The sequence below is a fragment of the Cariama cristata genome, unplaced genomic scaffold, assembly GCF_000690535.1.
Source record: "Cariama cristata isolate BGI_N322 unplaced genomic scaffold, ASM69053v1 scaffold20935, whole genome shotgun sequence".
In the NCBI taxonomy this organism is placed as follows: domain Eukaryota; kingdom Metazoa; phylum Chordata; class Aves; order Cariamiformes; family Cariamidae; genus Cariama; species Cariama cristata.
The window spans coordinates 39,273-53,766 of record NW_009616121.1 but is presented as its reverse complement, the minus strand read 5'-3'; the positions used below and the strand labels follow the sequence as shown (position 1 = coordinate 53,766).

At 39.8% G+C, this 14,494-nt stretch overlaps 1 protein-coding gene across 1 annotated transcript; it reads left to right on the top strand.

The window, feature by feature from the left end:
- The first annotated feature begins 462 nt into the window (after positions 1–462).
- Positions 463–753, top strand: CTXN3 (cortexin 3). The gene has a single exon (XM_009700075.1). It carries the CDS (start codon positions 463–465, stop codon positions 751–753), a length of 291 nt encoding a protein of 96 aa, XP_009698377.1.
- The last annotated feature ends 13,741 nt before the right edge of the window (positions 754–14,494 follow it).

Here is a 14,494-nt window from a genome sequence, read left to right as displayed (position 1 = left end):
CCCCAGCTTAGAGCAGCATCAACTGCAGTTCGCCTGTCCTGCATCAAGGCATGCAATTTGCCATTTCTGTGTGCTACCCACTGGCATGGTGTGATTAAACCCCTTGTTTTCCCTCTTACAGGAAAGAAATGTTCTACCCCAGTCCAAATGATATGGTGGGTAGGGAGAGGTTACTGCCAGGCCAAGGTCTAGTGGCATTTAATATCAGTGGCTGGGTTCTGCACTGCCAACAGAACGGTACAGGATTTCTAAGAGGTCTCTTATGTATGACGCAGAGGCAAGCTGTCAAGTTCTGTCAAGTTGACCTGCTGTCAAGTTCTTTTCTACCTTGTTTTTTTCCATTAGGATAAAGTTGAAGTAAACAAACAAAAGGGCTATTCACAGTTAACAGTGCTTCCCCCTTGCCCTACAGATAACAGAGTGCACCTAAATGGCTTCTACTCTGACCTCAGCAAACTGACAATGAAAAGAAGACGACTGTGGGATTATTCATTTCAGCCTCCCTGGATGATGGATGGAGACATATTCACTGCCACTTTGGTGCCATCTGGGAACATGACACCAAGTTCTAGCATGACCCTGGAACAGAAAACAACATTTGCCTTTGTGATTTTATTGTTTATCTTCTTGGGAATCCTCATTGTTCGCTGCTTCCGAATTCTCCTAGACCCCTATCAGAGTATGCCAACTTCAACCTGGGCTGATGGACTTGATGGACTGGAGAAAGGCCAGTTTGACTATGCGCTTGCTTAGGGACTGAGAATTATGGAAGCTTATCTAGCACTCTGATAAAGAAGGAAAAATCCTGGAATGTCTCTTTATTTTATTCCTCGTTTACATTTTTTCAAATATTGTATGAGTTGCAACATACAAATATGCACACAGTGAATTTGATTTTAATTAAATACCAAAGCAAGTTGAATTTTTGAAAGTAGATTAGTGAATTTCCTCACTGGCAAAAAGATAAATGTTACATTAGCAGAACTTTTCTTCAGAATGCATTGGAACAATATATAGTGTATGTGATCTGTAACCAGCTAAGAGACACTAGAGCATGTCTTCTCTTGTGTAGTTTTTTTTTATCATTAACAAGAGTCTGTAGAGGAAGGTGTCTTACAAATGAGGTAAGAATGTGTTTTTATGATCTGTATGTAGTAAATTAGCTTTTCAAGCTCCACAAGACTTTTCTTACTCTATCTGTCATCCTCTGAAGATAAGTGACAAAGTTTCCCATACTGTCAGATAAGATTGAAAGGGCGAGAAAACATCAGAAGAAAAAATTTCCTCCATGTTTTCCCAGGTATTCAATAAGATGTTCTTTCTTAGCATTAAGCAGTGATTAAGCTACTTAATACTAACAAATCACTGACTGTAATCTTTGTTGTGAATAAGATAGGGAATGATTTTGGCCTATTTTTGTCTTTTTTGTCAAAACTGATTTCTATTAAGATAGGTTTTTGCATTGTTCTTACAACAGCTTATGCAAACAAATTTCAGTCTTGCATGTATTTCAAACCCTGTGTTTCCAGCATTCACTCAGTCTGTTTATTTGGTGTGTAGGTCACACTGCATTGTTTTTGTTTCCTAATTAAATGACTGAAACATTGGTGCTAAGAATCAATAAATAGCCAACACCCTCTTTACTGAGAAATGTCTTTGCATGTATTTGTACAATGAAAACCCATTCCTAGAAGTCAATGTAAACAAAAATCTCTCTGCATGATTGATCAGGGAAAGAAAGATTTAAAAGACTGCATAAAATTTAATAGAACTACTTAGAGTCCAAGTGGATGTTTGCAAGCGTTGTTTAGCAGCATTGAAATACTATAGTGGTAACAACATTTGATGTACTGCCAGGAGGGAAAAGGACACGCTCCTGAACACAGAAGTCCTGAAAAAGGTCCTAGAGCTGCCAGGCTTCTGAAACATTTCATGGAGTGGGGAAGGGAAGGCAGGCGCATGCTCCCTGTTGTCAGACAAAGCTTTAGATTTAGCTATTTCACTTGTATTACAATAGTGACAAGCAGTTGGGAAGTTTTCCATTGTGCTTTGGCTTGCAGACTGTAAATGGACAAACAAAGCCAGTCCCATAGCTGGTACAGCTGGCGCTTGCTGACTCATCCGAGCTGAGGCTCTGACTCTCGCCATGGCACTTCGAGCTATTTATTTCCCTTTGCTGCTCGTCCTGTCCGTCGGTTAAAGGTTGCAGCTATTTGTAGCAGAGGCAGTGGAAGGAGGGGAGGCCATGCGTGCTGACTATCACAGTTCACAGGAAGGCAACCGGAGCCCTAAACGCAGCTCCCTGACGAGTTCACAGAAAGAAGCTGGGCTGTGATCCATCACCGCTAAAATACAAGCACAGCTTGTTGCAGGGGTGGTAACCATTGAAATGGAGGGGGCAGAAGGGGACAGGAGTTCTCCAGAAGCCATGAGATACTGGCTTTAGCTACATTATCTACCAGTGCCAGGGCACCTAGGTCAATGCAAACTCAAACTTTCAGATCATTTCCCAAAGGTAACAATAGTGTGGCACACAAGAAATGTTCTGCTTGTTGCACCAGTGCTGCCTAAAGCAACATGTTGTCAATATTTATGAAGAAGCAGTAACGGCATTTCTCCCTCTGGCCTGGGATTTCTCTCTTGTGTCAGGGTCTGTTTGTTTGAAGACTCTATGAATTTTATTTTCTTTTAAAAGAAAAAGACTTTTCCTCATAATTGCACCTAAAGAGGGAGGTGATGACTCTGATCAAAGGAACGTAGCATAGTGTTCAAGTGAGGCTATTTGATTCTTGCGTGGAGTTTGGAAGTGGCTAACTGAGGACTGTTTTGGAGAATTAGCTGGCCAGCATGTCTGGTATGTTTGGAAGCATTCCAAGGAGATATTTTTGTAAACCACTGGGATAAGTTGGTCTACTAGGGGGAATTTAATACTGCCGGGCAGTCACTTTAAGTCAGCCTGTCCATGGATATTGCTAAATTGACTGTCACTAAGATAGGAAATTCACACCAGTTCCCCCACTGTGGCAGAAACTTTTTCCTTCATGCTCTCAAAGTCTCACAGAAGTTTTCTGAAGACATGCTGGTGGTTCAGTTTCATGACAGCTCACTTTTCCTTTACCTGGAGAATCAGACCAGACTTTGAATGGAAAGAGTACTACTCCAGTCCACAAAGTAGCCTCTGGCACATTGCTATACCTAACAAGAATATGTATTCACTGTGGAATGACCTGAAATGTTAATAAGCTTGGAAAGGGAGAGTCTGTGTGCTAATGCAGCTGTGTTCAGGCAGGTCTGCAGCTCTGCATCACTCTGGTATTGGCTTTTGCTTATTATATCAGTTTCTGTAGAAAATCCTGTGCAATCTTTAAAAACTCTTTTTATAATCAGTATTTCTTGATATAATTTAAGCAAATATACTCTTACATACTGTGGAGAAAGAGGGAATATGTGTAATTTTTTAATAAATACCACATTTATGTTAGTTTGTTCAATCTAAATACAAGGAGTTTAAGTCAAAGGGCTACTGGGGAGAGGTAAAGCCAAAAAAGGATGGAGACAAAACTCCTTATTGATAGACACCAGGGAGTAAAGCTATTACTCCATTGAGGATGTCAAGTCTTTTCTATCTCAGTCATGACCCTTAAATGAAAGCGCTGGCCTAACAGCACAGAGCTGAGACGGAAGCCTGTTCTCAGCGACGTCTGGGGTGCACATGTGTGAGAACAGCCCTGGTGCTGCTTCTTCACTGCAGTCAGAGGTTTGGGTGCAACTTGTGCAGACCTGAACTACCTTTGAAGTAGCTCAGGTGTCAGGAATGATATAGCCACAGAAATCCACAGCTCTGTGCATTCTGCAGGAGCCACGTAGGGGTTACTGCTGGATATGTACACATGTGTTGGACCTCAGTGAAATGCATCTGCCATTGCTATGCAACTAGCAGGACCTGAGCTCTCTTTCAAAGAGAGGTGAAGTTGGAATTCAGCAGTACAGCTGTGCTAGCGGGGAGAGAAAAAGAACCCATCAACCGATGCAGCTGGCAGCAGGGCAAACTTCTCCCTCACTAGGGATGGGGTTTATAGAATTGAATGGACTTTAAATTAAAGTTTCGGAGAAGGGAATTTTCTGTAAATAAGAGGAAATATGAATTCAAACTTGTCTTATTTTTACTTCTTGTTCTGCCTGCCAGGTACTCTGAGCAAATGCATAATGTTTGATTTTGACAAAGTGGTCTATGAAGTGTAACTTAGCTTTTACCACACATGCTCCCAGAAGAAGGCCTGGAGGTACCTGATGTGTGGCTACATGGCCCTGTGAGCCTAATGGGATTGTTACACAGGGATTTTGCAGGTTTGGAGCTCTACACAGAGATGCTAGAGTTACACATGTGAGACCTGGTCTCATGGAATGCTTTCAAGAAGTCTAGCTTAGGAGTTGGTAACCTCAGTTCTGATCTGCAGAGTATTTAGTAGGAATTTATACTCAATTTGATGCAAAGATCAACAAACTTGCCCATGTCAATGACCACTGAGAAGCAGTCCACAGACCACCAAGAACTGCAGGAAAGAAGCCAAAAATCTTTGATCTACAGCATGACTGGATCTGTGGCCATGACCTGAATTCTCTCCAGCACAAAATCTAGTTTTTTTTCATCCTGGTTAATTGAACTATGCTTAATCTGTAAAACGCAGCAAGTGCCTATTCATACTGACGTAGTTTTCACAAAAATAAAGCTATTATTCTGACATTTCACATCCTCTTTTCAGTGGTTCTGGAGTTCTGCAGCAAAGTTTTGGACTTTTTTTTAATATATAGATTTGATGTAATTTTTACAGCATTAATAGGTGAGGCTGCTATAGCTTCTGTTCTTTAGTCAGCATCACTGTAAAAGCAGCTGACACTACAGCAATTTTTCTTTCTTCCCTCTTGTAACACTAACTAATCCATCCCCATCCTGCCCTTAGGTGTCTGCATTGTTGTATTCAAGGTCTTTTTCAAGGCAGATGTGAAGAAGACGTATTGCCAGTGCTAAAGTAAGATCTGTGAAGCATAGTCTTCTGTCCCATGTTGAAGTCACTGTGCACTAGTCAACAGGATTAGAACATGCATCCTTCACTTCTGGTGTAAGTGTAAAACATAGAAAGCTGAAGGAAGTGTGATAGGACTTACTACAAGCTCTGTTTTTTACTGTGGGAGAGCCAGTGGTATGGCAGCTGCACCCAACCTGGTATTTAGACCAGTGCAAGATCTCCAAGGGAACTGGAGGATTTGGTGCAGTGCTGCTGTCCCAGCAACTTAATAACCAGTGCCTGAACGAGGCTGTATTTGTATCTTGTGGGTTTGATTTTCAGTGAGATTCTCTACTTTTACCTGCATTGGTTTAAAATCTTACTTTGCTTCCTAGAACTGGTGTTAGAGGTTTAAACACAGAAAACTGTTACTGAGAATTACATCTAAGCAGACAACTGCTTTACACACAATGAAGCCATAGCAAAAAAAAATAAATCAGATTTTTGACTCTCTGTTCCATATAAAGAAAAAATTACAAAGGCTGGAGTCAGAACATCTAGGGATTACATCTTAGAGTAAAGTATGTTTAACAGCCCCCAGTCTGAGACAAGAGAGACTCACACATAACGCCAGACCTTTATCTTTGTGATTCCATGGCTGATGCTGGTGATCACTTCAGGCTCCAGTGTAAATCAAAGCAGATCTAAAAGTCTTTAATCGTGTGACATTAGTCACAGTATCCTTGCAACAGAAAAAGAACTGCATTTATGAAGTTTTTGTAGTTGGTCACATTCTTAAGAGTAGATTCCCCACCGCTTTGGCTTGATGTAATTGACTTCAGCTGCATTACTTTAGCTTTACATCAGTGTAACTAAGAATTGGGCTTCAAATTTCTAAACACATACAGCTGCATCAAAGAATTGGTAGTGCTGCATTGATGTTTCATACATGCACAATCAATTTTTTTTATCAGTTAGTTTTTAGGAGCAACATCATTGGTTGTTAAGCTCTAACAGGGCTGATAAATGCCCTAACATTACTATGGTGACAATATGCTTTCACAGGCTTTCTGATGTGGCAGAATATGTCTTTATTCATGGTGTTTGACTGCTAATTAAGGGGCAAGTCTTGTAAAGCAGGCATTAGGTTTAACATTGATAGCACTACCTCTGTTCTATCACTCTATTTTTGGTTACGTTTTACAACTGGTTGAGGTGTTTGTTTATTTTGCTTTTTTAATTTGTTTACACTTTCGACAGGTTTTGGTAGAGACTTGAAAATTGTCCTGTTTCCTATAGAATCTTGATTTGAGGTTACTGGCATATTTTTACTAGTGCCTTCTAATCCATTTGGATACATACAAAATATCTCACTTGTGTAAAGTTTAACCAACTGTTAAAAAAAAAAATATTGCTGATACTTTTTGATTGTGTCTTTTATGGTGAACAGCAGAGTTCAAAGAGTTTGATAACCAGAAAGGAGCAGCCATAAAACATTATTGTGTATAGGGCAGTTGTGTAAAACGAGATGTCTCCTTTGTTTACCATCTGGATCTCTTGGTGCCAGGAGACTGCATTACACATTGCTGCTTCTCTGTCTTAAAAATGATTGACAAAAGATCATTCTTCGCTTCCTACCTTGGCATTTCAGATTTTTCTGCCTCAGCTTTTTTTCCTGCAGTTCTTCCTTCTCTTTGGGATTCTAAGCTCGGATGCCTCTGTCTGCTTGTTGCCAAAGCTTTACTTCTCCCAGAAGGGGTCATTTCCAGGTGTAATCAAGCAGGAAGACACGCTGCAGTGGCCAAGGTAGCAAAACACACAATGAAAGAATTGCAGCAATCAATCAGAGCTTTAAAACGGTTGAAGAATTGTGATTTTTATCTCTCTCTTCCATGTCGCCATGATCTAGCTTACAGGCTACCTGGTCAAGAGTATTATTTTTAGTCATTGTAGCTCTTGCCATAAACATGGGCCAATCACTTCCATTAATTACTGTTAACTTCAGAAGACAACGTGATTGGGTTCTCTACCAAAATGAAGCTTCTTCTCCTGAAGTACTCTAATGTGTTGGCTCTATATTATCTCACTAGCAATTATCATAACACAGTGTAAAGTTACCATATGATGCAATGTTTTCAACTTTTCTGGAGCCTCTCTCTAGCCAGTATAGAAACTGGGTGTTATTAAAGCAGAAGAATGCTTACGTATACAATAAATGAAATGAAAGGTTTGAGGTGACTACAGTTTTGTGGAATTTGGTTGATAGTAAGTACTGGTTGATCCATGTGTTGCTAGTTACATAGCAGCAGATAGAAATAATAAACAGAATCACAATTTGCTAAATATATCCTGGAGATTAAGATATAGACGGAGAAAGTTCTTGCCCAAAACAAATGGATAATGTAGAAATACCATATAGAATGGTATATCAAGACTAGGAAGTCTCCTATGTGTTTAGAAAATAATTATTCACAACTGCTAGCTAGTACACTTAAAAAAATGTTTACCATCTTGGGTATGTAAATACTCCCTTGACTTCAGCAGGCTGAAATTAGCTTACATGCTTTGAAATGCTTCTTGATCTGTTCAAACTCCTACTTACCAAAAAACTCAAATTTTCTGAATGCATAAATGCAAAAAAGAATCCAATGCATTTACGTAAAGAAAGACATGGTTAATCGTATACAACTAAATGTCTAACAGTATTACCTGAAGCACTCACTGCTATGACATAATGTATAGAGCATGTTTTTCTAAGAAGATACCAAACAGCATAAAATCCTAATATAAAGAAGCCCATTAGCTGCTATCTCAGAATGTCGATTTGAAGTCACTCCTCTACATTTCATTGCGGAGCTTGTATCTATATCTGCATTGCATAGACATACATAGTATGTCTACTGTGCTTGCAGTTCGTGTAAGAAAACACAACTAAGCTCCGGAGTAACAAGCTCAAATATTTCTAGTAGCTCAGCCACAGCACTAAAAAGTGTGTTTTGGCTGAGCACTGAACAGATCCTGAATAGGTTCAACAGCCCTTGCTAAGCTCTTTGTCAACACTTGGTGCTGATAAGCAAGATACAGAATTTGCAGTTAAATAGGATAAACCTCACAAGCAGCCCCATCCTTCTGGACTGCAGCACTTGTGATAGTCCATGTGACCCTCAGGGTAAAAAATCCTAGTGCCTCTTTTCCATGATAGTTGTGTGTTTGGATGGCTGTCCTGATGTAAAAACAAAACCAAAACCTTGGAAAAGACCAATTCTTTCTCTTTATAGAACAAAAATGGCGTCTGAGAAGTGTGGAGTTATGCTCACATACAAAGGATGCACCAACACCAGAGATCAATAAAGGATTTATTTTTTTTTTAATGTGCACATCAGTAGCAGCATCAGCAGAAGTTATTGATAAACATAGAGAGTCACAGAATCACAAAGGTTAAAAAGGACAAGGGGAGGTCTGGTTACATCAGGTTGCTCCAGGGCTGTGTCCAGCTAGGTTTCGAATATCTCCAGCGATAGAGATCACACTGCCTCTCTGGGCAACCTGTTCAAGTATTTGATGGTCTTCAGGCTAAAAAAAAAAAAAAAAAAAACGTCCAGCTGGAATTTCCTGTGCTGAAATTTGTGACATTGTCTCTCATCTTTCCATTGTACACCTCTGTCTTCTGTGCACCCTCCAGTGGGGTCAGCTGTAGGCAGCAGTAAGGTCTCACCTGAGCTTTCCCTCCTCCAGGCTGAACAAACTCTGCTCCTTCAGCCTCTCCTCGCCTATGAAATGTTCCAGCCCTCTGCCCAGCTTGGAGTCTGCTGGGCTTGCTGGGGTACAGCTGTGCCTGGGGAGCCCCAAACTGGACACGGTTCACCAGGCGTGGTTTCCCTTGTGCAGAACAGAGAAATACCCCTGCCCTGGACCTGCTGGCTGCACCCTTGCGAATTCAGCCCGGGGTGTGTTTGGCTGCCTTCACCACAAGGGCACACTGCTGGCTCATGTTGTTTTCTTCACAGCAGACCTCTTCAGTAAATTCCAAGTGCATTTTCTTGTAACGTAAGGATCACACTGGAGGCTCAACTGCCTGAGGTCGGCTGTCATAGAAGTTATTTTCTGGGGGGTTTTCAGGCAGGCAAAATTAAATGGTAGGTGGATTTTTTTTCTTTGAAATTTTCATCTGTAAGTTTCCAAATTAAAAATCTGGAGATACAATTGTAGGTAATCTAATTTTCCTCATTTTCTCTTTGCTGAGAAGTAGAGGAGGAGTTGTTTGAAGATTCAGTAATGGCAGTAGGAAAATAAATCTATTTCCTTTTTATTTATAGCCCCTTTCCAATCTTCCTTGCAGTCTCTACGTATTCAGAAAAAAAAACAGGAATGAAATTCAACAACAGAAAAAAACTCTTTTCTGCAATCAATTTCAATGGCTGTTTGGGCATGCAAGGATAATTCTTGTCTTAGCGTTGGCAGCTGAAAAAGGGAGGAGGGCTGGTCTGCAGTTTACTTCCTCTTCATAAAGCTATTTGGAAAATCCTTTCAAATAAGCTGGGTACCTAACTATATTACGTACTGTAGTATAGCTCATTCCCTCTTCCTATAGTCTTCCTAATGTGCTTAGACCATTTTGTCATAAACAACATTAAAGCTATCAAATGCCAAGGTATTACGTGGCAACTGATGGCAGAACTGATCTATTCCACAGCAGAACAGGAAAGCCTGCCATGTAATGGTTTTATGAGCATTACCTATGTACATTTTCATTTCAGGAGCTAGATTCTGAGAGGAAGGATTAATGACAAATCATTATTACTGCTGAAATGCAAATCCACCTAGAAGTAATCATAAAGCTGTTTTCCCCGCCCTGTCAAACACATATTTCAAATGCTGGATATACCAGAGATTGTTTGGACAGGTTTTCTGGTTTTATTTTTGTATGTACAGGATTTGGGCTTTCAGCACTTCCACTCTGCTTATACTGTTTAGATTATAAACACACAGGGAAAGTGCCTTTCTGTTGTACGTTAAGAAGTACACCTACCATCTATAGTCTGAATGGCAGATTTACTAGAAAGAAAGATCTGTCCTGAGCGAAGCTGGATCCACATACCTCAGTTTTAAAAGAATCAATTTTTTTTCTCTACAGATCTCCAGTATTCATTTTTTTTTCAGAGAAAACAAGAAGATACATAAATATTTTATTTAAAAGCTGTCATTTTTCTGCTACTTTTCTTTCCAAAATTTGGAATAGAAGAGGAAGAGAAAGGTGTGTATTTCTTAGATCCTTCTCAAGTTTGAGAACAGGGTTGATGGAAGACGTCTCACTCAGGACCCACTTTCTCCCTCATTAGTTGTGAAAATCCATTATTTCTCTGGGAAAGGAATTTTGACATCTGCAAGCCCTCCACTGAGAAGAAAATTTCATCTCTGTAGAATCATGACACAGGAAGATCAATAAGCTGAGCAAATACACTGTGAAGCAGAACACCTCAAGAGAGGGCGGTCTGCTCATGAGCTGTGGACTGCTGACGTAATTTTATAAAGTTTATTTTGTTAATTGCCATTATTGATTTAGACCACAGAACAACTTTCATTGGTTTCAATTTCCAAAATGAAGACAAGGGTGTAAGATATGTATTTTTACTTTGCTTATTCCAAGACTACATCTGATTTTCACTGATACAGCTATATTATGGGTAAAGAAATTTCACATAAGATCAGTTCTGTGTGGCTACCTCAGCCTCAGGCTGTATCGTACTGGATGCAAAGTATAATTTTAGAGGTTGAGCTCCCATCCAGGAGAGCACGTGCAGAGGTGGGAACACGTAAGGGACTTACCACAAGATAGTTACCAAACAAAACTCACCTCCTGCCAGCTGACCCCTGCTTATCACAGATTTCAAGAGCAGATCTGGACATGCTAGAAAATACATACCTGAAACTCGTGGCACGTATGAAGCCTAAGAGGGAGTCTAAGAGAGAATCCTGTTTCTTTCAGATAGGATTGCCTGTCTTCTAAAAAGTGGTCAAGGGTTGCTCTTTGTAACGACAAAATGTTTCTAACACTGAAGGGCTTTTGTATGGTAGGGCTGTCAGAGTGTATTTTGTCAGGGTTATTATAGAGGTGCGAGCACTGATACTCCATTCTATTTGTTCACACATCTATTCCTTTGAATTGTGTACAATAAACCGAAATTGGTCTCCACGAATATTCTTCTGTGCCTGATGACAGAATCGAAGGCAGTACAAACTGCTGGCCTACAACATCAACTGAGAACTTGACAATTAAAACTAAGGTTTTGTATAAATTAGAAAGAGTTAAGCATTATTGTTAAGGCAAAAAATTCTCTCTTCAACTTTCGATACCAGATCAAGCAACCTCTTTTGCACCTTGAAAACTGTAAAGAATCAATTAATTGATTGCTTGTTTTCACCAGCTCTATATAAATAAACTACGAACTTATACATAGATCTACCAGAGTGTGATACTAATGTAGTACAAACTGCCAACTTAAAGCAGAACATACCAGAAGCAGCATGAATCAGGAGGAAAAATATTCTGGGAGACAAACGAAAACCTCTTCTGACATGTGCATGTACAAGTAAGAAAGAGAGAGACAAATACTGACTCTCGTGCCCTACACACAACGGACATTACAGAGGTGTGAAGGGGCAGGGAACAGTACAATCTGACAGATCACAGAGAATTACAGATGTTGGACGCAATACTCTAACTTGGAAAAAGTTAACCATTTTGCTCTTAGCTGACCTAAGACTGCAGGAGCATAGAATTGCCTTTGACGCTTCATTGCAATGCTAAATTTGATAGAAGCTGATGATAAAGCATAATTTTAAAAAGCAGCTATTTCTATTTTCTTTTAAATTAATGGGATTATACCACATGCAGTGGAATCATTTTCAGGCTATTCATTTGTATCTTTCAGTTTGCCAGTAAAAATCATGCAGAAAAAAAGCTCATCATTTGTGGAATTTGTTCCTATTCTTGTGTAACATACCATGAGCAATTCAGTTCAGAGTACATCTTGTTTTTCTTAACACTATTCTGAAACATCACCCTTGTTTTTCATATCTGGTTAGCTATGGTAAAGTGCAGCATAAAATTAATTTCAAGATAAACAATTTCTACTGTAATAATTCTGTCTGGAAAGTGTACAGGGCAGATCAAAAGTATTCTGTAGTATCAGCCATAATGAATGACTCCAGATGAGTCAGATGTGCTGGTCATAGCTTGAACATGAAGGACAGTATTCAGCTAGCTAGCCCTGGTGTTTGTGCTGATGGACTTACCAAGCAGCAGGAGAATCTCTGCTCCTTTGTCATAAAGCGGGCACTGTTATAAGTTGAGTCTATTTGATGACATAGTTTGTAGAAGACTTTACAGAAGACATGTCATAAAACTAAAACTAAATTGGTCAAAGGCAATTTGGGAGAGAAGCGGATCTAGATGAATGACGGAAAAACTGGACTTTTGCACTGTATCAATAACCTTTAATAATCCAAAAGCAGGTACCTGCACACTAAAAGCAAGAGAATATCCACCATATCCACCATTGTGAACACTTGTATGAATCTTGATTTGATTTCTGTTTCTGAGCTCTTAAAAACTAAAGTAAAATAGTCGTTACTGAAGTGCTTTTTTGCCCCCACTAAAAATGTGATGAAACTTGAGTATTACAAGTAATTTGCAGACATACTGCAGTCTTTGAAGTCCTTACTATGGTTTTCCTATGTGTATTAAACTTTTGCTAACCCCATTATTAACAGTATTCAGGTGGCTACTTTGAGTTATTTTGTATACCCAGTAATTTGCTTTCTCCTACTTTAAAAAAGTTACAAATAATACAGATCTTTTGACATTGGTGGTAACTTGGAAAACAAGATGTAAAAATAACAAAACCCCAGTGTATCTGATCCATTTAACTACTTCACATGATGTTGTCAATTAGTTTATGTGTTTACCTTGCACATTATAATGATAATCTTTCACATCTGCAACATATATACTTGGGTGTGCTAGACATACCCATTATAATTAGATAAAGTGAAATTGAAGCTGAAACAGACAAATGTCTCCAGTGGTTTTTTTATGTAATTAACGTCTATCTTTACAATATTGTGTAAGAATTGGAAAATACAAACACAAGCTTATAAATTTGGTAAGTTGGCCAACTTTCAATCTTCATGGTGCTGGATTTCAAAATTGGGTGATGTTCTCAAATTATTCTGATCATGGGACTATATTTGGGATTGAGACACACTTTTAAAAACTGAATACAGATTCATAACAGCTGTGAGGCTGCTGCAACTATACTCTGAGATCTCCCAGTTGACTTCTGAGGAGCTGCTCACCTCACTTGGTGTAAATGTCAAGGCTGTTCTGTGAGCCTGTTATTTCATGACCAATACCCTTTCTTCTTTCCTTGAGAGTTGGTTCTCTGCAACAAAGTCCCTGAGCATGAGCGTTTTTAACAACTCCAGGTATCCTTTGGAACTAGAAATGTTTCAAGACATATAGTTGGACCTGTGCTAGCATCTCTTTGCTTTTCTACAACAGTATTTGGTTAAGCACTCCCAGCCCCCTGTTTTGTGCTTACCACAGTTTGGGCTGGACCTGAGAAGGAAAATACCAGTGATTTAAGATTTTCCTTGCATCTTTCTAATAGTGGGACCAACTGGTGTATCCTTTGGTGCACAGATGTGTAGCTAGGCAACCTCAGTTTCTCTACAGCTCTCTATAGCCCCAAGAAACAATTCTGTATGTCAGAAGTAGCTAGAACATCATATGCAATAGTGTCAGCTGTCCCTCACTGCCAGACACACACCTTCCTCTTGAGGCTATGAGGAAAGTGGCTACAGCCCGTACACCCACTTAATCCTCCCATGCCAAGGAAATGCTACACTGAAGACGTGAATCAAACATGTCAAGCCTGGATCAGGCCCAGGAGGCTCACAGTTGCTGTTAGAGTAATGCTCCTCAGTGTGCCCACTGCTAGCAAAAGGACGAGCTTGAAAACATGGCCTGAGGAGTGGAAGGAAAGACTTGCAGGAACAGGTTAGGATTACTGAAATGTCAGAAGAGCAGGGCAGACAGGAGGGCAGAGCAGGCACATTGCTCCTGCTGCTGACCTCTGGAGAAAGAAGCACAGCACCCTGCCATGAAAAATAGCTTCTGTATGTTTCTTCAGCAATTTCTCTGAACATTCATTTACCGTAATCTGAGTTCACACTGGGCTTTTTATTGTCTTTTTAAGCTTTTGGGATAAGATAAAACAAAATTGTTGAAGTAGAACGTTGGCCTAAGGGACAAGGCAGCAGGCACCTACTGCCACAGGTGGGTATGTTGTTCAGGGTGGATGCATTGTGTATGTGCTATTATTGGGAGATTTCTCCTCATGTTCTCCTTGTTTTTCAGCCTCTCCTTACAAAATGTAAAACTGATGACGGTACATCTGGACTGTAAGTATGAGACATTTAATGCT